Here is a 22,296-nt window from a genome sequence, read left to right as displayed (position 1 = left end):
TTGTCAATAGGGTCTTGCAGGAAAAATAGAGTATACCAGTGGTTCCCAAACTTGTTCCGCCGCTTGTGCAGGGAAAACACCTGGCGAGCCGGGCCACTTTGTTTACCTGCCATGTCCACAGGTTCGGCCGATTGCGGCTCCCAGTAGCCGCAGTTCGCTGCTCCAGGCGAATGGGAGCTGCTGGAAGCGGCGCGGGCCAAGGGACGTATTGGCTGCTGCTTCCAGCAGCTCCCATTGGCCTGGAGCAGCAAACCGCGGCCACTGGGAGCCGCGATCGGCCGACCCAGAGGACACGGCAGGTAAACAAACCGGCCCGGTCTGCCAGGGGCTTTCCCTGCACAGTCAGGGAAACAAGTCTGGGAACTACTGGAATAGACAATACCTGAATTTCTACTCTAAAAACCAAAGAGACCCCTAGGACCGATACGACTACAACTACACTGCAAAGAGACTCCTGTTACCACACATTCCCTATCTCTTGTTTCTTTGTTTTTGTTAGTGGGGAAAAAAAATCATTGCAGCCCTGATTTAGGAAAGCATTCTTTTTTCAGGACAGCATGTAAATACATACTTATAGGAAAGGACTTAAGCATGTGCTTAAGTGCTGTCCTGAATCAGGGGAAATATGCCTTCTCTATACATTAAAGAAGCAAAAAAGGCTCAAATTATTGGTTTTCTCTGTAGGTCACCTTAAAAGTGGGACTGAGCAACAGGGCATGGATCACTTGATGATTACCTGTTCATTCCCTCTATGGTACCTGGCATTCCCTCAGGGTATCCTGTCCAGCATACTGGGCTAGATGGATCTTTGGTCTGACCCAGTATGGCTGTTTGTGTTAGTAAGAAGGAGATAAAAGGTATAAACATAAGGGAAGGGAAGTGACTAGAGGCAGCAATTATCTCCTGTGCTACTATAACCTTAGGGCATATTTCACACACTCATTTTCACAGGAAAATTGCAAACTATCCACCTGATTAAGCAAACAAGCTAATTGATCCAAAAGTAAATTTACTCTGCTGTGTATTTTTTTGCAGCATAAAATCATTTAACAAATTACAACAAATGTTTCCTAAATTTACTGCATAACATACCTGCTAAGTTAGATTGGAGATATCGTCAAGAGAGTATTAAACATTTTGGCCAGGATAACCTCTTTTAAAAGCATAAACTGAATTGATTTGTGTGATTTTTTTTTTTTGATGAAACACACCTGAACCAAAGCCCCGGATCCGTGCACCCTTAATCTTTGCAGCTACTCAAAATCTAATCAGAATCTGGATCCAAACTGCAAATTGTCCCTACCTTTATAAGGAACTCTCGGTCACCAGGAATGGTTTTAGGATTAACTGTGGTTGGGTTTTTGACCAAAAAATGGCATACCATATGCCATCAGCCTATGAAAGAAGGTGATTAACTATCTAATGATTCCAAATTGTTACAAAAATAAGTATCATTATTATTATTGGGCCCAATTCTGCTATCACTATTCATCATGGGTATTACATATCCAATTCTCAATTTTGAGGTTAAGCCTTGTCTACACTGGCAAGTTTCTGCGCAGTAAAGCAGCTTTCTGCATTGTAACTCTCGAGTTGTACACACTGCCAAGCCACGTAGTGCACAGAACCTGCGCAGTTGCAGCGCTGTAAAAAAACCCAAAAAAACAAACAAACCACCCCAACGAGCAGGGGCGGCTCTAGGCATTTTGCTGCCCCAAGCATGGCAGGCAGACTGCCTTCGGCGGCTTGCCTGCGGGAGGTCCCCGGTCCCGCGAATTCGGCTGCAGCCTGTGGGAGGTCCGCCAAAGCTGCGGGACAGCGGACCCTCCGCAGGCATGCCACTGAATGCAGCCTGCCTGCCGCCCTCGCGGCGACCAGCAGAGCGCCCCCCCGTGGCTTGCCGCCCCAAGCACGCGCTTGGCGTGCTGGTGTTTGGAGCCGCCCCTGCCAATGAGAGGCGTACAGCTTTCTGCACTGGGGCTACAGCACCGCAGTGCCAGTGTAGACACCCTGGTCAATTACAGCGCTGCAATTGGCCTCCGAGAGGTGTCCCAAAATTATTGTTCTTGCCTCTCTGGTTATTGGTTTGAACTCCACTGCCCTGCCCTCAAGTGACCAACCATCATCCCCACCCTGTAAATTCCTTTGGAATTTTGAAAGTCTCCTTCCTGTTTCCTCGGTGATGCGCTGAAACCACTGCACGCATCTTTCCAGGTGGCCAACCCTGCTCTACGCACCAGGCGATCCCCCGCTTGGAGCAATGCCAAGCTACTGGACCTCATCAGCATTTGGGGAGAGGAGGCTGTCTAGTCCCAGCTGTGCTCCAGCCGTAGGAATTATACCACCTATGGACAGATTTCACAATGCATGACGGAAAAGGGCCATGACTTGGACACACTGCAGTGCAGGGTCAAAGTGAAGGAGCTGTGGAATGCCTACCACAAGGTGCGGGAAGCAAACTACTGCTCCAGTGCTGCGTCCCCGAGCCGCTGGTTCTACAAAGAGCTGGACACGATACTCGGTGGCGACCCCATCTCCCCTGCGAAGACCACTGTGGATACTTCGATGGCTCGTGGGCCACTCGAGAGTGGACTGAGCCAGGAGGAGGAAATCTTGGGCAAGGATGTGGAGAGGGAGGGGGACCCAGAGGCAGAGGACGACTCAGAGATCAGAGATGCATGCAGCCAGGAGCTCTTCTCTACCCCAGAGAAGGCCAGCCAGTCACAGCGGTCGGAGCTTGGTGAAGCACAAACAGGAGAAGAGGCCCCTGGTAAGTGGATTTGATTTTGGGAATTGCTGAAGCGAGTTGTTGGGGGCAGGAGCAGGGCTGTCCTTACCCATACGCAAAGTACGCAGCTGCGTAGAGTACCAGGAAATTTGGTGCCCGGCGCAGCTGCGTGCTGCTCCAACCCCTGCTCAGGCTCTTCCCTAGGGCCTCTGCCCCAGCCCAGCCCTGCCCCCATTCCCCTGAGCTCTGCAGCAGGGCCAGGGCTGCATTCACCAGTGGCGGGAAGTGCAGCGACCCAGCCCCAGCTGCGCCACTAGTGAGTGCTGGAGAGTGGTTCCCCTCTGCCCCCCAAGCCAGCCCCGCCCCCCTGCAGATCCCTGGGGCCCATCCCCCTCCCGTGGAGGCCTGGGGTGAGCCATCCTGCTCCTCCCCTGTGGATGCCCAGGGCCCACCCTGCAGAGGCCTGGGGCCAGCCCCCCTGCTCCACCATGCAGAGGACTGGGGCCCTACCCCACCCCACGGGGGGGCTGCATAGTGCCCCAGAATAGCTAGGGATGGCCCTGGGCAGGAGGGTTGCAGAAAGCAGGCTTGTGTCTGTATGATGCGCGTACAACACATGCCTAATCTGAGCAGCGGAACAGGCTGTTGATTGACTCACTTCACGGGAATCTGCCTCAGATCTCCATGAAACTCTCATGGAGATACTGGGTAATCCATTGCTGCAGGTTCTTTGGCAGAGCTGCTTTGTTTCTTGCCTCATTAACGGTAACTTTCCCACACCACTGTGCCATCATGGGGTGGGGACCATTGCTGCATACAGGCAATCCGCATAAGGGCCAGGGCAGAAGCTGCAGTCTTGGAGAAGACCCTCCCTTGATTTCCTGCTCACCCTCAGCAGTGAGATATCTTCCATAACGAACACAGCCTGTGGAAAATGTGGGACAAGGAATGATCATCAGGTCCCACCTGCAGTGCTAGCTCTCCGCAAGAACCACATGTCCAGTGTACAATAGGGTCCGAGAACACTGATTTACCCTGCCCCTGTGGCTACTCACCATTTTGGGGGTGTCAAGGTTCCTTCCCCACTCTGAACTTTAGGGTACAGATGTGGGGGACCTGCATGAGAAGCTCTAAGCTCAATTACCAGCTTAGATCTGGTATCGCTGCCACCATTCACAAGCACTCCCTTCTTTGGGTAGCCTTGAGAAACTTCACCAATTTCCTGGTGAACACCGATCCAAACCCCTTGGATCTTAAAACAAGGAGAAATTAACCATCTCCCCTCCTTTCTCCCACCAGCTCCTGGTGGATCCACATCCAACCCCCTTGGATCTAAAAACAAGGAAAAATCAATCAGGTATTAAGAAAAAAGGCTTTTAATTAAAGAAAAAAAAGGTAAAAGAAAACCCTCTGGGAGAGATTAGCATACCAGCTACTCTCACAGACAACAGATTCAAAACACAGAGGATGTTCCCCTGGGCAAAACTTAGTACACCAATGAAAATACCCCAATACCCAACTTGATTCTACCTCAAATTGCACAAGACAGGTTACAAAGAAATAAACATAAACCTATTTATTCCTTTCTAAAACTTACTACTCTGATAAGAGGCTGGTTCCTTGATCTTTTTCATTCCGGCTGAAACTGAGAGTCTAAACAAAGGAAAACTTCCCTCCTTCCTTTTGAAACATCTTGTTCCCCCATTGGTTCCTCTGGTCAGGTGTCAGCTAGGCTAGGTTAACTTCTTAACCCTTTGCAGGTAAAAGCGGCATTAACCCTTAACTATCTATTTATGACAGGGGGTCTTATGGCTCATGGCCTGGGGTCAGCCAGTTAGTGACAGGTATGTGAATAGTGGCTGTGTTTTAAATCACTGAATCAGTGGTCTGTGTGTTGCAAACAATACTGCTTCTGTAAAATGTTGCGTTTTGGCTTCACAGAGATGACCTTGGGAGCCCAGCCTCCCTCTTTGTTATCGCCGGCTGAACGGCTGCATAGAATTAGAAAGAGGCCATGAAGAACTAAGGAGGACCTCCTGCGTGAGGTTATGATGAATTCCGCGGCTGAAAAACAGGCCGAAAGGAGAACGTGGCATGCCAGAATGAAGGCACAGAGCAGCTCTTAAACATTCTGGAGAGCCAAGCGGACACGCTCCAGGTGATACTAGCACTGCAAACCGAGCAGCTCCATGCCCGCTGTCCCCTGCAGCCATTGTTGCAAAACTCTTTCCCATGCACCCCCCCAGACACTGCCAACACACTCTTATCAACCTCCTGGTTCTAGTCTGTACCCGTGGCATTCCACTCCTCCCCACTCACAGTCCAGCACTGCGAACTCTCACTACTCACTGCACTCAACACCTGTCCCTCTGCAGTTTAGCCCTGTTGAAGTACAGTATCTGCTGCACTGTACTCCAAAGGAGAAGGTTGGATATGATCCCTGGACATACACAAATCTTTAACCTGTCCCAGGACTCCACCTCCTCCTGGGACCATCCCTTCCCCCATCTCCCTCAGTGCTGATGTGTTTTTGTTTGTCTCTCTCCTCCAGTTGTTTTTTAATAAAAGAATTGTGTTGGTTTGAAAGCAATCTTTATTCTATTGATTGAAAGCAAACAGAGCCCTGCAAAGCAACAGGCAATTATCTTAAACCTTCATAGTGCATCGTCTGCACCAATCACAATCATCTCCTAGCATTACAAGCACTGCACTCCTGAACATAGCAACAAATATTAGTGGCTTTCAGCTTCAAACTGCTGCCTCAAGGCATCCCTGATCCTTATGGCCCCACACTGTGCTCCTGTAATAGCCCTGGTCTCTGGCTGTTCAAATTCAGCCTCCAGGTGCTGAGCCCTGAGTGAAGTGGTCCAGCCCTGAGTGAAGCTTTCACCCTTCCCTTCACAAATATTATGGCATGTACAGCACACGGCTATAAGCATAGGAATATTGTCATCGGCCAGGTTCAGCTTCCCAAATAGGCAGCGCCAGTGGGCCTTTAAATGGCCAAAAACACACTCAACAGTCATTCTGCACTTGTTCAGCCTATTGTTGAACCTCTCCTTGCTGCTGTCAAGGTGTCCCATGTATTGCTTCATAAGCCGCGGAATTAAGGGGGAGGCAGGGTCTCCCAGGATCACAATGGGCCTTTTGACTTCCCCTATGGTGATCTTCTGGTCTGAGAAGAAAGTGCCTGCTTGCAGCTTCCTGAACAGGCCAGTATTCCGAAAGATTCATGCATCATGCACCTTACCGGACCAGCTTGCGTTAATGTCCGTGAAATGCCCACAGTGATCCACAAGCACCTGGAGAATCATAGAGAAATACCCCTTCTGATTAATGGACTTGATAGCTAGGTGGTCTGGTGCCAGAATTGGAATATGCATGCCATCTATTGCCCCTTCGCAATTAGGGAAGTCCATTTGTGCAAAGCCATCCACAATGTTATGCACGTTGCCCAGAGTCACGGTCTTTTGGAGCAGGATGCGATTAATGGCCATGCACACTTCTGTCAACATGAGTCCAATGATCAACTTTCCCACTCCAAACTGGTTAGCAATCGATCAGTAGCAGTCTGGAGTAGCGAGCTTCCACAGTGCAATCACCATGCGCTTCTCCAATGGCAGGGCAGCTCTCATTCTCGTGTCCTTGTGCCGCAGGGCTGGGGCGAGCTCATTACATAGTCCCATTTATGTGGCTTTCCTCAGCCGAAAGTTCTGCAGCCACTGCTTTTCGTGCATGATGATGTGATCCCAACACTCAGTGCTTGTTTCCCGAGCCCAAACGCGGCATTCAACTATGATCAACACCTCCGTGAATGTCACAAGCAGTCTCGTGTCGTAGCTAGTAGGTGTGGCGAGATCAATGTCACACTCCTCTTGCCTTTGTAGTTTAAGGAATAACTCCACTGTCACTCGTGACGTGTTAGTCAGAGCGAGCAGCATACTAGTTAACAGTTCGGGATCCATTCCTGCAGACCGAAGAGGCAGAGCGCGCTGTACACAAACTGTTGAAAGATGGTGCCAAATGCAGACGGAAGCACAGGGATTGCTGGGATGCAAAGCAATGCATCACAGGGCATTGGGACAGAACCCAGGATGCCCCACGACCCCCTCCACCTTCCCACAACTCTTAGTGGCAGAAGAGGAAGAGATGCTCTGTAGGATAGCTGCCCAGAGTGCACCGCTCCAAAAACCGCTGCAAGTGCCACAAGTATGAATACGCTATTGTGCAGGCAGCTGACAGTGTGAACTCACAACAGTAGTTTCCCTTCAGAACTCTCTGAGCAGCGTCGTAACTGCCTGCGCTGTAACTCTGCCAGTGTAGACATACCCTTAGGCTGGCCTCCCCAGGTTCTCTAATTTTTCTCACAGAAAGATTCATTAAATACTCTCCATGTCTCTTTAAGCTTGTTTTTGTTTATCTATCTATCTGGATTAAGAGCACTGTGATAACTACTGGCTTGAAAATTAATCAAATGAACTTTTTCTCATTAGGGCAGTGAGAAAATTTAATTGTGACTCTCTCACCAGTGGTTTAGTAGCATATTTTATTAGCAGAATTTTCTCCCCGGAGACCGTGGGAGTAGGCCTACGTTCATATAGTTATTGCTTTAATGAGTCTCATTATAAATGAAAAAAGAGGGAAATGGAATCTCACATTAGTATCTCAGTTGGCAGGAACCATTGGTTCATTACTGGCTTGTTTGCTTGTCCTGCATTTTTTTTATGGTGGTAAAAAAGTTGAAAGAAATTTTTTTACCCTCTCAAAAATTCTGATTTATGGGGTTTTTTTAAGCTCCATTTATAATTTTTCAATATTTCTATTACCCCTCAAAAAAGCTGACTTTCTCCTTTCCTCAAAACTATGTAGTATGAAGAAAGGATGAGGGAAGGAGCTGCCCCAAATGGTATGTGCCCCATAAAGCACAGCACAGGAACTGCAGGAAACATTTTGGAATATTATATTACAGAAGCATTAGCTGCCGCTGCAACCTCTGAAAAATGCATCTCCATGAGGGGTCATGGAGGGAAATGATAGGGTGATAGCTGATAGCAACGCAGTTACTGACTCAGCTGTATTTTTATGGCTACTGATCAGACACAAGGGGGTGGAAAGGACGAGTCTCTTGCTGGACAGTGATCTGTAATGGTGAGGCTCAGTATAGCTATAGCCAACCCCCTGGCTTCTTGCAACACTCCTTCCTTCAATCTTGTGGCCCAGATGAGAGAAAACAGCTGTTTGAGAACTTCCCAACAAAACAGATTTTCATCAGAAACTGCTGATTCATCAAAACCTAAATGTTTTGTGAAAAAGTACTGGTTTTGATGATCTTCTAATTAACCATCCTGGCTTCCTACCAGCTTGTCTGGTGAGCAGCTGGGGAGCCCAGGCTTCCAGGGTAACCCTGTTATGTGGACTGCTTTGGGGCCAGGGACCCCAGAGTTTCTAGGGTCTATAGCTCTGGGGCACTCCCACCACATGATCTGCCTTAGAGTTGGGGAATCCAGGGGGACTGCCACGTGGACTGCCCTGGGGCCTTGGCTTCTAGACAACATGGTGGGACTGGCATAGAGCGATGGACGCAGGAAGCCTCTGATGGCAAGGGGCCTGAAAGCCCTAGTTCTAGCTGGGGCTTAGCTCCTGGCTCCACAGCATGAAGCCTTGGAAGCCCTAAGAACCCCTTCTTGAGTTGGGGCACTCAGGGCTTCCGAGCTTCCTGCCATGGAACTGGGAGCCTGAAAGCCCCAACTTCCGAGCTCTGAGGTTCCCATCTTAACTAAGGCTCCCAGGGTATTGAGCATCTTGGCTCCCCTTCACTGATTCAGCATGATCAGGGATGAAAAATTCTGCTCTGAATCAGGCAAAGCAGAGACTTGAATCTGGGTTTCTCATATCCTACACAGCGTCCTCACACCACCACACACCCACCCACCTTCCCAAATCAAAAAGCTCAGGTTTCGATCCAAAAGCGGATATTTTGACCCAATTCTGTTTTAATGAAAACGTTCTAGAGGTTTAGATTGTCTACCAGGGTGGAACAAAACCTTGAAAGTTGCAGCGAAACAGAACTGCCATCCTCCAGTCAGCTCTAGTTTTTAGTTTAGACCAGATGCAAGTAGGAGGAGCTAGTGCCATGTAACCCGCCTGTTCTTCATGACCACAGTTTGAAAATCAATATTCTACAAGAATTCACTGCAGATAAACAAAAGAATCAACACCATTTCTTCTTCCTAGGTCAGGCTAATGCAGTAAATAAGCATGTGGGTTGTTGTGTCAGATATATTGTAGTTATTGTGAATTTAGGGAATGATTTGTCAATTGCATTAGGAAAAGTAGACACAAGGACAAATTCTGCTCTCAGTTATACACATACAACTGCACTGAAGTCAAGCAGAGATCCTGAGAGACACATTTGGCCCTACCATCTCCAACGAGCTCCTTTTCAGAAGGGATTTTCTTTAAAGTTCCTTAAACAAACAAAAATCACAAGAATGTTCATCCTTTCAGCAAGTCATTCTTAAGCTAAAGTAATGGCTGTATTTCCTAGCAAAGCCCTGTAACAGGACACGTAAAAGGGAGAGGTTTTTCTGCAGAGGCTGGCAAGCAGCAGCTTGAAAGTCTGATGGATCACATCCAAGTGTTAGTCAATCATTGGTGACGAGTGCTTCCCCTGCTCTCTGCACTGACATGGTATACTGGTGACTTTAATAGAATACATTGTGCAAAAAAACCCTTGTTTTCCGTTTCTTCTCCCCTGCCTTTTTTCTTATTTCTTCATTTAAAAAAATAAGATGAAACAATTAAGGTGACCACAATGCTGACTGGATACTGTAACAGTAAACTGAACTCAGCATTTCCGTAAGCTTTGGGAAGAGAACAGTATTAGTTACCCACCAACTGACTGCCACAGTAGGGCCTTGCCTTTGCTCAGGAATAGCTCCAGTTCAGCAATCAGAGTAGTTGCACCAGTGCTGACCCCTCAACAAGGGCAAGCCAGGGCTTTGCATGCACCGATTGAGCTAATCAAGGTTTATCCTAAATAAGAGGCTGATTTTCAAAAAGGGCTGCCATTCAGAGGTGCCCACAGAGAAATTAAGGATCCCAACTCCAGAAAATATTTTTGAAGCCCAATTTTTGAATCTCTTGGCCTCCATTCCTCCCTCTCTTGTCTGCTTAATCTCTTACTTTGAATACAATTTAGATTTGTTTTGTAAATTTGCCACTGTAATACACAATGGACTGAGGGAGTACATGAAAAAATGTATACACATATACATATAAGTTTTCTTCTATTAATTTTTATTTATCATGGGCCTGATCCAGCTCTATTTAATGTTAATTGACTTTTTGCCACTGACATCAATAGCAGCAGGATTGATCCCTTTTGCATCAACTTTGGAAAAAAGTGCAATTAATTAACTTCACAGAATCATGTTTTATTCCCATCTCTAATTACTATCTCCTAACAGTAAAGGATTATTCTTTATAGTATATTCTTCAGTGCTTTTCAGAGTCCAGTTTTACATGATTCAAGCAATGGTGTTTTCACTTGTTTCCTTAAGAAACCACTATACAGTACAGTCTAGTACATCTCACAATGAGGTAATTGTTCTTGATGTTTCACCTACATTATTCATTTTCAGTTTCATCCCATTACTTCTAGACACAGCCCCCTTTGCCCACCCTAAACATGACATTTTATGGAGCTTTCACATTTCAAATCTTTTAGGCAGCTTAATCCATCTTCCCTCATTATTCAGGGAATATTAAAAGGTAAATTGGCAAAACTGATAGATTTAAAGGAGCAAAGCAATACTCAAAGCTTCCCTTTGAACCTTCAGAAAAATAAAAACAAGCCTAGATACTAGCACATCAGCCCAATGATCCTCCAGAATTCATCAGGAACTCCAAAGAACTTTGAGATGATCTCAAGGCTCTTACAGTATACAGTCCTCTGGGGAAAAGGCATGTAACTTCTAGTAAGTCTGAGCACAGGTCTAGGGGAGCCAGCAAATTGTTTGGTTCTGCCAATGGCTAGCCGGGCAGCACTGGGCAAGTATCTAAAACTCTGTGCCTCAGTCCCCCATCGGTCAAATAGGGGTAATGCTTAGCTACTTCTAAGGGGGGTGCCACGAAGATTAATTAATTAATGTTTGCAAATCATTCGAAAATGAAAAGGGCTAGATAAGTGCCAAGAATAATTACTAACATACAGAGGCTGTACAAGACAATCCGCACCCTGGGCTAAACTTCAGTGTGATGCCCTTCTCCTTTCCCTAGAACACAGATTTACAATGCAGGGGGAGAGGGCAGAAGGGAAGTCTCCCTGGAGGGAGACTTTCGGGGGCGGGGGCACCTCAAAGTGGAGGGAGTCCAAGGTGCTGCCCAGATTTCAGCGATGTCCTGAGGTATCCAGTGGCAGCTGTCATTCAAATGGGGAGCCTCACGCCTGGCCCAGTTCCAGCCGGGGTAACTCTCTTCCGCCAAACTAACCCCCCTCCTTCCATCGTTTCAGCGGGTCTCGGTACCCTTCCCCGCTTCCCGCCCTATAGTAGGGGGTGCAGGGGCTGGGCGCTGTCCAACCGCTGTCGCCCCCCAGAGGTGGCTGCCCCCCAGTGCTGGGCGGGGCAGGGTGGGGCGGCGCGTGGAGCCCGTGGGACGGAGCAGTGACGAATGTCTGCCGCGGTGCCCGCTCCCGGCTGGTCAGCGGCGGCTTCTCCGCAGCCAAGGAGGAAGGGGCGGAGTTTCACCTGGAGCCCGCGGGGAGGAGCTGGGGCCGCTGCTGTCTCGCAGGTACAGGGCGGAGCAGGAAGCCGCGGGCGCCCGTGGCAGCAGGGAGCCCCCCCCGCCCGCACCTGAGGAGGAGCAGCCTGCGCGCCGCGGAGGCCCGTGCCCGGCTGGGGCTGCTGATGCTGGGAGATGGCGGGTGGCCGGTCCGTGGCGCTGGCGGCCGGGCTCCTCCTGGCCGCGGCTCAGCTCCTGCAGCTGGCAGGTAAGCGGCGAGGGGCGCGGGCCCGCGGGTGCCCCCAGCCGGGGCGGGAGAGGCGGCGCGGGCTGGGCTGGGCTGGGAGGTTCCAGGGCAGCCTCCGTGGGGGGCCGGGGCGCGGGGCGCAGCGAGCCCCTGGCGCAGGCACCGCTGCAGAGCGTGCCCGGGAGGGCGCCTCGGGGCTTCAGCCTGGGGGCCCCCACACGCCTTTTCTCCCCGGCCCGAGGAGGCTAGAACCGCCTGGCTGCTGGCCGTGCTGTGGGTCCCAGGCGACTCCCGAGCCACGGTGCGGGACCAGCTTCTGTCGGTGGGAGAGACGCGTGTCCCAGAGCTCTGGCCTGGACCCGACGAAGAGCTCTGTGCGGCTCCAGAGCTGCTCTCTCCCCAGCGAAAGTTGGTCCAATAAAAGAGAGTGCAGCTCCCAGCTTGCCACTTGGCCTTGTAACTATTCTGAAGAGCCATCACCGATGGGTGCGGGGATGGGCTTACACCATGCATGAATTTGTCCCCCCCTCCCCCGCCCCCCGTTCTTGCTTTTCCCTCTCCGGAGTCTGTCTGTTCTTAACACTTCAGTGGAGGAAAGACAGCTCAGTTAGTTTCGGTGTGTCCGCCTTGCACATAATTTACAAGAGTGTTTTGAAAGGAGAGTCACGAGTTGCTTTTATTTGTATATCCCTTTGCAAATGTTTTGTTTTTCGTGGCTAAGAGGCAGAGCCAACTTTTTTAAAGTGGGCAGCTCTTGGTGCCTTGATGAAATTGTCCATCCTGTTAAAATCTGACTCGTGCGTGTGTGTGTTTCATGCAGACAGAAAAGCTATTCATTGCATGCTCATTTTAAAAATAATACATTAAGATCTCATTTAGATGCTAATGACCTACGCCAGTAATTTGTTTGCCAAAGATGGTTGCTCCCTGCTTTGCCCTTATTTCATGTGGCTGTGCTAATGTGTTGCAGTGAGCTGAGAAAAGCTGCTGGCTTTAAACCTGTCAAGATACAGTGAAAATTGTAGACACAGTGGTGTAAAATAAGAGTAAAGTTAGTTTTAGCTTGGAATACTTTAAAACTATGTTCATAATTGAATAACTGCATAGTATCTTAATTTTAAACTGTTGCCTTCATATCTAGAATCCCATAAACGTTCATGCTTCTCTCTTAAAAACTCTTTCAGATATTCTAAATCTGAGGTAATTTGAACTCGGTGCTACTTTTAAAAATGAGAAGTATTTTAATACTTCCACTTTTCAAAAAGCTTTTGTAATTTAGAGCTTTAACTGCATACAGTTCTCATCTTTTCTTAGCTTTCTTTGTACTACCCCACAATGGAAGATATATTTCCCCTGATGTGTGTAAATACTAATAAACCCTATGAGAGTTTGATGTGCACTAGTATTGGCATTCAGCTGCCAGAATTAGCGTGGTGCATTTCTATTTAGGGTGACTTTGAGTTTTGAGAGAAACAAGTTCCTTACGTGCCTTCAATTGTGTTCTGGCATTTTGGGATATAATTTCAACAATAATGTATGGAAAGGAGAACATGTTGTTTTTAATCTTACCTGAAAATGTTTTGATTTCTTAAGTATAGGAAGAGAGAGACATTATCTGATCCTGCAACCCTTACTCTCACAAGAAGTCTCACTGTAGCCTTCCAAACAGATAGAGGGAAAGGAAAGGGAATTGCCACCATAAGTTAGGGTTGCAGATTTGTGCCCAAAAGTTGTATTGCATTACTGGGATGCTTGATATTACCCAGCACCACCAATTATCTCTCATTACAAATTTTATTAAATTCTGTCGTATAACACTGAAGAAATTCAGACTTGATTTTTGTAAATTTCCAAAAACTGTCTGCTGGTAGGACTGGAGTAGGCAGAGCAGAGATACATGATCTGCATGCACATCCACAAACCTAAATAAAAGCTTTGAAGCTTACTTCTAGTATTATCAGCCTTGATAATTGCAAAGTTTGAATATGGAAAAAACACAGTGTCCGTACAGTGTGACCTGAAATTCATGCCTATTCAGTACTTTCACTACCTTGAGGAGGGATAGGCCATATTATTCAGGATAATCATGGCTTTGCGCCAGGTAAGCATAGCTAAATGTTGACTAAATAACCAGACAGCATTGTGATTAAGCTTTTAAACTGTCTAGTCTAAAATTTCCAAATGATATATTTTCATCTGTGGAAGGATTTGTGAGCATAGCCCCTAAGTATCAAATTATAACTATACTCCCAAGTCTCTTCAAAGGATGATGAAGCAATACATCTATAGGGCACCCCTTCTTTAGAAAAGAAACAGAGCTCAGTTTCTTATATTTCTTTATAAAAGGGAGAAAACCCAAGCATCTCTCATAACCTCAATAGCTAATAAACTTTAAAATCATGGTATATTTTTGGCACATGACACTATGGATCTAGATCTTCATTGAGGTGTAGAGCACTCTGTTAACCTTCTGGGAAAACAAACTTCCTCCTTTCTGGTCTCCCTGGCACACATGTTGCTCCCTCTGATCCAGCCAAAATGTGGCTATTCAAACTGTCTCTCACCTACTGATTTGGCTGTGCTACCACCCCCTTTGTGTCTTTCCTCTAGTTCTCGCTTACACACCACATAACATTTAAACTTCTTGTCTTTGCTTTCAAGACCCCACTCAACTACATCCTAGCCTACGTCTCATATTTCCTCTGTTGTCACCTCCTCTTCCCTTATACCCTTTATGTGCCTGTACAGAGTGGGTAAAAAACATCCAGATCAGAATTAACCATTCACTAGCCCTGCTTTTATTTTTTTACACCTATTTTATGCAGGAGTAAATGACTACTTAGATTGCAAGGCAGTGGGGAATGGAGTCCTCCAAGTATGTTTGGTGATTAGCAGAACCAAGCTGTGGGTATGGCTACACTTACGGTTTGCAGCGCTGGTAGTTTGCAGCGCTGGTCATCCTCGGAGCTCGTTCACAACAAAACAAAGAAAGGCTGCATAACACAAAGAGAGTAATTTATAAAAGCATTCTGGGATACACCTTATTCCCTGGAGGCCAATCACAGCGCTGGTGTGTGGCCACACTTGATGACCAGCACTGCAGCACCAGCGCTGGAATAGACAGAAAACTGGCTTGTTATCTGAAATGGGAGTTCTGGTTGCTGCCTCTATCCCCAATGTAATTTGATCTTTGAATTCTAAAAGCCTTTTCTGAAATTAGAATATAAAATAACATGTGCATAGTATACAATTGTCTTAGGGTGGTAGCAAACAAAATTCCAGAGTAAAATTGTACATATGCAGAATTGTTGGGGCAGGATAAATTAGAGACTGGAGGGCGAGGTAGGGAAAAGGACAACTAGTCTATTTTTGATTTCACAAAATATGTTTTGTTGTTTGTACAGAGGCATAGTCTAGTGCTTGGAGTGCAGGTCTGGAAGTCAAGAAATATAGGTTCTTTTTCTTGACTGCCGCTGACGGTATGACCTTGGACAACTCATGGAACCACTGTGTTCCTCAGTCTGTAAAATGAGGATGATGATAGTTATCTACTTCACAGGGATGTAATGAAGATCAGTAATGGTTGTATGTTTCTTGGAGATCCTTCGCTAGATAGTACAAAGTATATTTATTCTGACTGGTTGAAAATTTTCTATCGAAACAGTTTGAGGGAAAACGGGGTTTTTGATTAAACAACATTCTAAGAAAATTGTCTGCCTTTTGTGGATTATTTTTTTTAAATGATGTAAAAACTGAATGCCCAAAACTGAAATATTTCAATTTGGATATGCTACTGTAGGGCTTCATGGGAGTGTTAGTTTGGTTGTTTCATGTTCTCATTCTTCTGTATGGACTGTACTGCCTATTGGACTACATTTCCCATGATGCACCACAGCCAGGGCTTTGTGTCCCTGGTGCGTCATAGGAGATGTAGTCCAGCCAGGAAACTCAGCCTATGGAGGGGAATGGGAACATGGCACACCCAAACTAAAATTTCTCAGAAGGATCATTACAGCATTTCTGAATTGAAATATTTCTGTTTCTGGATGAAATACTTCAGTAAAAAAAAAAAATCAAAACTTTCCATGGGGAGTAAAAATAAAACACTTTCTGACCAGCTTTAATATTAACTTCAGTTTTGGATTTACAGTCTGTAGTTATATGGAATGACTCTTCAATCCAGAAGAGGGTTACTAAGTAGGAAAGGGATTCTTCACCTTTAAGAAATTCTTGCCTGGTCTTGGGCATTGAAAATAGAATAGAACATTCTTTTTCTTCGTGTTTGTATTTCCCTCTCTTTGCCTTAAAATCACCACAGCTGGAATGTTATTCTTTCCCCTATTGTTACGTGTTCATGTGAATGAGTCATTTTTTAAGGGAATTTTCTTTTTGTGATTCAGAACACTCAATACAAGGAATCTTTCATACAAATAACTGCATATTTCAAAACACTTCTTAATGCTTTGCCTTCTGACACCCACCCATCCCCATCACTTCAACCTGTCTTTTCCTCCATGGGCCTGTCTACACTTGAAACTTTACAGTCGTGCTGCTGCTGGGAGGCACCTCCCTAGAGGCAGTAGTTAGGTCGATTGAAAAAGTCTTCTGTCAACCTAGCACTATCTACAGCAGGTGTCAGGTCAGTTTGTTGCTCAAGAGTGTGGATTTTTCACACTCCTGAGTGATGTCACTAGTTTGACCTAACTTTTTAGTGTAGGCCAGGCCTCATCAAACTACAATTGGGAGGCCACAGTATTTTGTACAGAGGGAAAAGTTGCAAAGTGGGCATTCTCATGGAATCTGCACTGATATATGTCTGGAATTACAGTCACATCATTTCTGTTAGCTAAATTGTTTTATAAAACTAAACTGAAGTATAAATCAAGAAGCAATGGTCTCTACATCATGGTTATGCTCATTCCAGTCAAGTATGGCTGATTACAAATTCATCTGGGGTGCCATCAGCACCATTCATGGATTTAATTAGAAGGAGTCTCTCTCTCTCTCTCTCTCTCTCTCTGTGTCTCCTGGATCAAGCTCTTGCTGCTAAAACTCCCCTGGAAGAGCTATGGATTTTGTTGCTACCCATGTTTAAAATTATTTTTTGCCACCTTCAAAAGATTCTCTTGTCCCCGCAACATATATCATGCTAAAGGGTCCCCCTATTCAATTACACCTTTTTTGGTCTTCCTATCAGGATCCTGTACCACTCATTCATTTAACATGCATTATTCTAATTATTTTCAAAGCAGCCTCCATGTTTTTCAGATGCAGTTTTGCACTCACAGTAAATTACCAGGAAAAAGTATGAATGAATCATAAATGGGAAAAATACAGATATCCACAAAAATGAGAATCTAGTTTGAAAATCAGGCCCCTAACTTCTTGAGTCCAAATTTAGGAACATTTACTTTGAAGCACTAATAATATAGTTAAGCATAATTTTGTGCAGTCGTCAAAGTATGAATGAATGGCATTAAAACAGGTCTTAAATCCTTTTGGGACTTAATCTGAATTTGTAATTTTGGTCTTTAAAATTTCACTGTTATATTAAGTGGACTCAGAAATATTGCTGGTATAGTTCTCCTCCCCTCATCCGTACGCGGCAATTAATTTTTTCTCCTCAGTTGACTGATCTGAGTGATATCTATGAAACTGAGGATGCCAAAACTGCTATATGTACTTTTTCCCTTCAGAAAAGAAGATACTAGCTTATAGGCTTTCTTGTTCTTCTTTATCAGTGACAGGATATAAATAATAGCCTTGTTTCTGCTCCTATTAAAGTCAGTGGGAGCTGGATTGTTTCCAGTTTGAAAAAACATTTTCTTCCCTGATAGAGATCTTTCTTTCTAAGAGCATAAATGGTGTATATGTGTGTGCGCAGGGCCAGCTCTTTCATTAGGCGACCCTAGGCGGTTGCCATGGGCGCCAGGATTCGGGGGGCCGCATTTTGTGCGCTCCCCACGGGGCGCACGGGAGCTTCTGGTTCCACTCCCGTCGCGCTGCCGAAGAAGGACCTTCTACCAATGTGCTGTGGAACACAGCGGCAGGCAATTGAGCAGCTCAATGACTGCCACTGTCGCCTGCGGCATTTTGGCGGAGGGTCCTTCTTCAGCGGCGCAATGGGAGTGGAACCGGAAGCTCCCGCGCGCCCCATGGGGAGTGCACAAAATGCTGCCCCCCGAATTCTGCCTAGGGCGCCAGAAACCCTGGCGCCGCTCTTGTGCGTGCGTGCGTGCTACATACTATAGTCAGTCTAGAATATTTAGTTTTTCTCTTCAGAAATTAGGGTGGGTTTAGGGAATAGTTTTACTTTAAAAAAATTGAGATTAGATCTTTTTCTAAAAGATTGCTGTAGTTCAGACAGGAAATAATTCATGGAAGTGTTACAGCCTCTGTTATGCAGGAGGTCAGACTGGATGATCACAATGGTCTTTCTGGCCTAATAATCTATGACTCATGTACCTTAATTTTTTCCCTCACAACGTATCACCAGGAATTGTGCATTTTTTTTCTGACTTCTAGATTGTGTTTTCTTTACTAAACCCTTTTCTGTCTGGGAGGTGTCAATAATGTGGAGACAGTTGGAAGGATAAAATGAGGAAGGAGGCTGTGAAAGGTTCATGAAAGTGTGTATTAATACTCTAAACTTTATAGACAGCTTTGGCAGTGTGTATCTCACAGCAGAGAAATTCAGGTTTTTTTGACCTCATAAGAGAACATCAACAGAGCATTTCCCTCACATTATGAATTAACAAACAAGTTTTTTCTACAATGGGAGTAGTCCAGTGCTTGATGATGTTGCCGCAAAAATATTCTAATACTTCCTTTTCTTATGAGTGGTACCTCATTCACAATTCTAGTCAGTTTCAAACTGTTGACAGTAGTGTTAGGAGGAAAGTGGCTGTGTGCAGGAGAACACACTGCAGTAAGTAGGATTTTACAGCTTGTAAATTGTGTGGGATTCTTCTGCGTGATTGGGGAAAAGAGGAGAGGGGAGAAGGCTGTCTAAACTGGAAAACTCCTCTATTTTAATTTTTGTCATAACTTATAGGTATTTTTTGTGTAAGGTGTGATAGAGTGAGATCTTGGGAGCATGGAACTATGATACTATGGGCCTAGAGAATATTCATAAATTTACATATCCATAAATGTTATGTGTATCTTTGAATAAGAGGAGGACTGCAGCCTAAATCCCCTATCTGGAGAAAGAGGGAAGTGGGTTCTCACCCATAAAGAGGTGACCACTGGAGGCCCAAGACCTAAAGGGATGCCCTTGAACAGACAACAGAGGGGGAAGAAGTGGATTTTACCCCAGAACTATGACATAGTTAAGAAACAACAGAAAACATGCTTTATCAAGGCTGGCTTTCATGAACTTGGCTTGCTTTTTGATTTTTAGTAGAAGAATGAGTGAGTGTGTGTGTGTGTCTTTAAAAGAAGAAACAAAACAAAACAAAACACCACTTCATCCTAGAGAGAGTTGAACAACTTTACCTTAGTTTGTCTCCAATGTGAAATGTTGGATTCACAACCTGAGGAACGACTCTTTGCTGGGACCCTTGGAACCAAACTCTGCTTTGTTTTACCAATTCAACTCCTCCAACACTAGTATACATGAGTTAGTAGTCATAACTACAGACCTCTATCCATTAAGGGGGCAAGAATGTTATAGTTGGGTGGTCCTTTTGGTGTCAAAATTCATAAACACTTTTGGCAGATCTAAGTAAAATAATAAAATTTGAAAAAAATACTACCAGGAAATAGGTTTTTTTCCTCTCCTCAATGACTCAATTTAAAAAAAAATCAGAGAATGCAGAAACCTACTTTTTCTTTTCATGTAAGGTCTTGTTAAAGTCAACATGCCTTGGAAACACTACTAAATGTAATGTTTTTTTGGAGCTATGTTTGTCTAGAGGTGGACAGACTGTTTCCACTGTGACGGGTTAGATCACAGAAACCCTCTTGGGAGCTGCCAACTGATCTGCCAAGACTACTTCTGCCCCTGCTTTCCTGCCCTGGCAGCTTAGGACTTCAGTGCCCTGCCTGGTTTGAGCCACACTCGCTAGCCTGCTGCAAACCCAGACCCAGGTCTGAACCATGTCCCCAGCAGCTGTAGGCTTGACTGAAAGCAGCTTACGGAAGTGTTCTTATTTTTAACACTCAGATGCCCAACTCCCAATAGGATCTAAACCCAAATAAATCTGTTTTACCCTGTATAAAGCTTGTACAGGGAAAACTCATAAATTGTTCACCCTCTAAAACAGTGATAGAGAGATACGCACAGCTGTCCCCCACCCCCTGGTATTAATACATACTCTGGGTTAATTAATCAGTAAAAAGTGATTTTATTAAATACAGAAAGTAGGATTTAAGTGGTTTCAAGTAGTAACAGACAGAGCAAAGTGAATTACCAAGTAAAATAAAATAAAACATGCAAATCTAAATCTAATACAGTAATACAACTGAGTACGGATAAAAACCTCACCAGTAAGCTTCCTTTTACAGACTAGTCTCCTTCTAGTCTGGGCCCAGCAATCACTCACACCCCCTGTGGTTATTGTCCTTTGTTCCAGTTTCTTTCAGGTATCCTTGGGGTGGAGAGGCTCTCTCTTTAGGCAGCTGACAACCAAATGGAGGGGTCTCCCACAGGCTTAAATAGACTTTCTCTTTTGGATTGAAACCCCCCTCCTCTCTCCTATGCAAAGTCCAACTCCAAGATCGAGTTCTGGAGTCATCTGGGCAAGTGACATGTCCATGCATGACTCACAGTTTTTACAGGCAGAAGCCATTGCCCACATGGTAACTTGAATGTCTCCAGGAAAATTTCTTATGTGGATTGGAGCATTCCAAGATGCATTGTTCCTTAAGTGCTTCTTGTTTGGGCACTTAACTTTGCAAATTCCTTTCTCCAGGAACTGACCAAATGCTCTACTATGGTTATTTAGAAATCAAGCCAGTACACGGCCAATATTCATAACTTTGAATACAAAAATGATACATGCATACAGATAGGATTAATAGTAGATCATAACCTTTACATAGATCAGTTACGTGGCATATGTAGCACAGAACATATTCCAGTTATGTCATATCTATTAATAAGCATATTTCGATAAAGCCTTATGGGGGGCGCCGTCACAGCCACTATATGACAACCAAAGGGTATGCGTGCAGATCATGTCAAACCAGACACTGTCAGATGTATTGTTAGCAGGAATTTTGCATATGGTAGAAGACCTTTGACCTAGCTGCTGGCAAATGTAGTTCACATCAGTGTACCTGTGTATAGATTTGAATTTTAATGATTTCAGCAGATAACTACTGCTGCATCTATAAATAGTACAGAGAGAGGAGAGGAAATAAGAGAAGAAATACAGAAAAGTAAATATTTGCTTCTTGAAGTGAGTAATGCCAAAATGCCAACAATTAACCTGCTTCTTCAGGTTACTGAGAAATGAGAGAACCTTAGATTGGTGAGGGGAGGGTGGTGTGTGTGCATGTGTGCGCTGCATCTTTTCATTTTTTAACAAGTCCAGTGTAGCTTGTATTGCAGCTTGTATATCCCTAATGATTCTGTTTAGGACTGATAATGTATAATTCAGTGCAAAATTAGCGCTGAGACCTTCCAGGAGGGGCTGAGAGTGGGGGGACTAAAGTGGTTTTAGCTCCATTGTGCCCTCCCAATCCTGGTCTGCTCCAGGGGCTGGAGAGATCCTTGGCATAACTTGGGGAGTCCTGAGGACCTCTCTAAGGCCTGGTCTATAGTTAAAAGTTGGTCCCAGACCAACATAACAGTGCCAGCAAAAGCCCTAGTGTAGATGCAGTTATTTTAGTACTTTTGCCAGCACAGGTTACTCCATTTGGTATAAACTGCTTCTCTACAGGGGATGGTATAACGGTACCAGCAAACCTTTTCAAGTATAGATAAGGCCTATGTTTACAGCAGCCTACTTGGACTGCCTAGTATTTCAGCATTGCCACAGGCCGTGGCCTGCCCTCATCCCCACTCCCAGAACATTCCCATCTCCAGGACTTATGAAGGGGTCCTTGGAAAGCAGCCTTACAGCTGTCTTTCTCAGTTCCTGCACTGAGGGAATCCTCCCTTGTTGGGGAATGGGGCTTCTGGGCACCTTTACATCATTATGGACCTCTTACATGGTGTAAAGGGGTAGGAGCAGTAGTCTGGATCTCATGCTAAGTCTGTGGGATACATGTAACATAAAAATGTATGCAGAAAACCTAAACTGATGAAGCAGATCAATAGGAGGCAATTTGTGTGCCCTTCTTAAAGGAACACTTGAGGGAATAAAAGGAAAATTGGGCATTTGCTACCTGAACACTTAGAAACTGTGTGCAGCAGGAAGGCTTCCTCTCTTGGGGAAACCTTTAGAAGCTTCCTTTGATAATCTCTTGTGGATTTCATAGACCAGATTATTCTGAGATCTCCAAAGGCATTAACTGCCTTTACACCATTTGAATTTATTTCTTAAGACTTGTGCTGGAGGTGTTTGTAAATGTAATGCTCTAGACACCAGTTACACAAATTAAATATACTGTACAAATGATATAATATAAAGGAGTTGCTCATCCCATT

At 45.3% G+C, this 22,296-nt stretch overlaps 1 protein-coding gene across 1 annotated transcript in view; it reads left to right on the top strand.

Moving 5' to 3' along the window:
- The first annotated feature begins 11,590 nt into the window (after positions 1-11,590).
- The window catches only part of CDCP1 (CUB domain containing protein 1), a 49,174-nt gene continuing 38,468 nt past the window's right edge, over positions 11,591-22,296 (top strand). Inside the window, exon 1 of the mRNA XM_045007800.1 lies at positions 11,591-11,720. Within this exon, the coding sequence (XP_044863735.1) occupies positions 11,648-11,720 (73 nt within the window). The 5' untranslated portion in view covers positions 11,591-11,647. The remainder of the gene's footprint in view (positions 11,721-22,296) is intronic.

The sequence above is a fragment of the Mauremys mutica genome, chromosome 2 (genome assembly GCF_020497125.1).
Source record: "Mauremys mutica isolate MM-2020 ecotype Southern chromosome 2, ASM2049712v1, whole genome shotgun sequence".
Classification (NCBI taxonomy): Eukaryota; Metazoa; Chordata; order Testudines; family Geoemydidae; genus Mauremys; species Mauremys mutica.
This window is presented reverse-complemented; position numbering and strand designations above follow the sequence as displayed.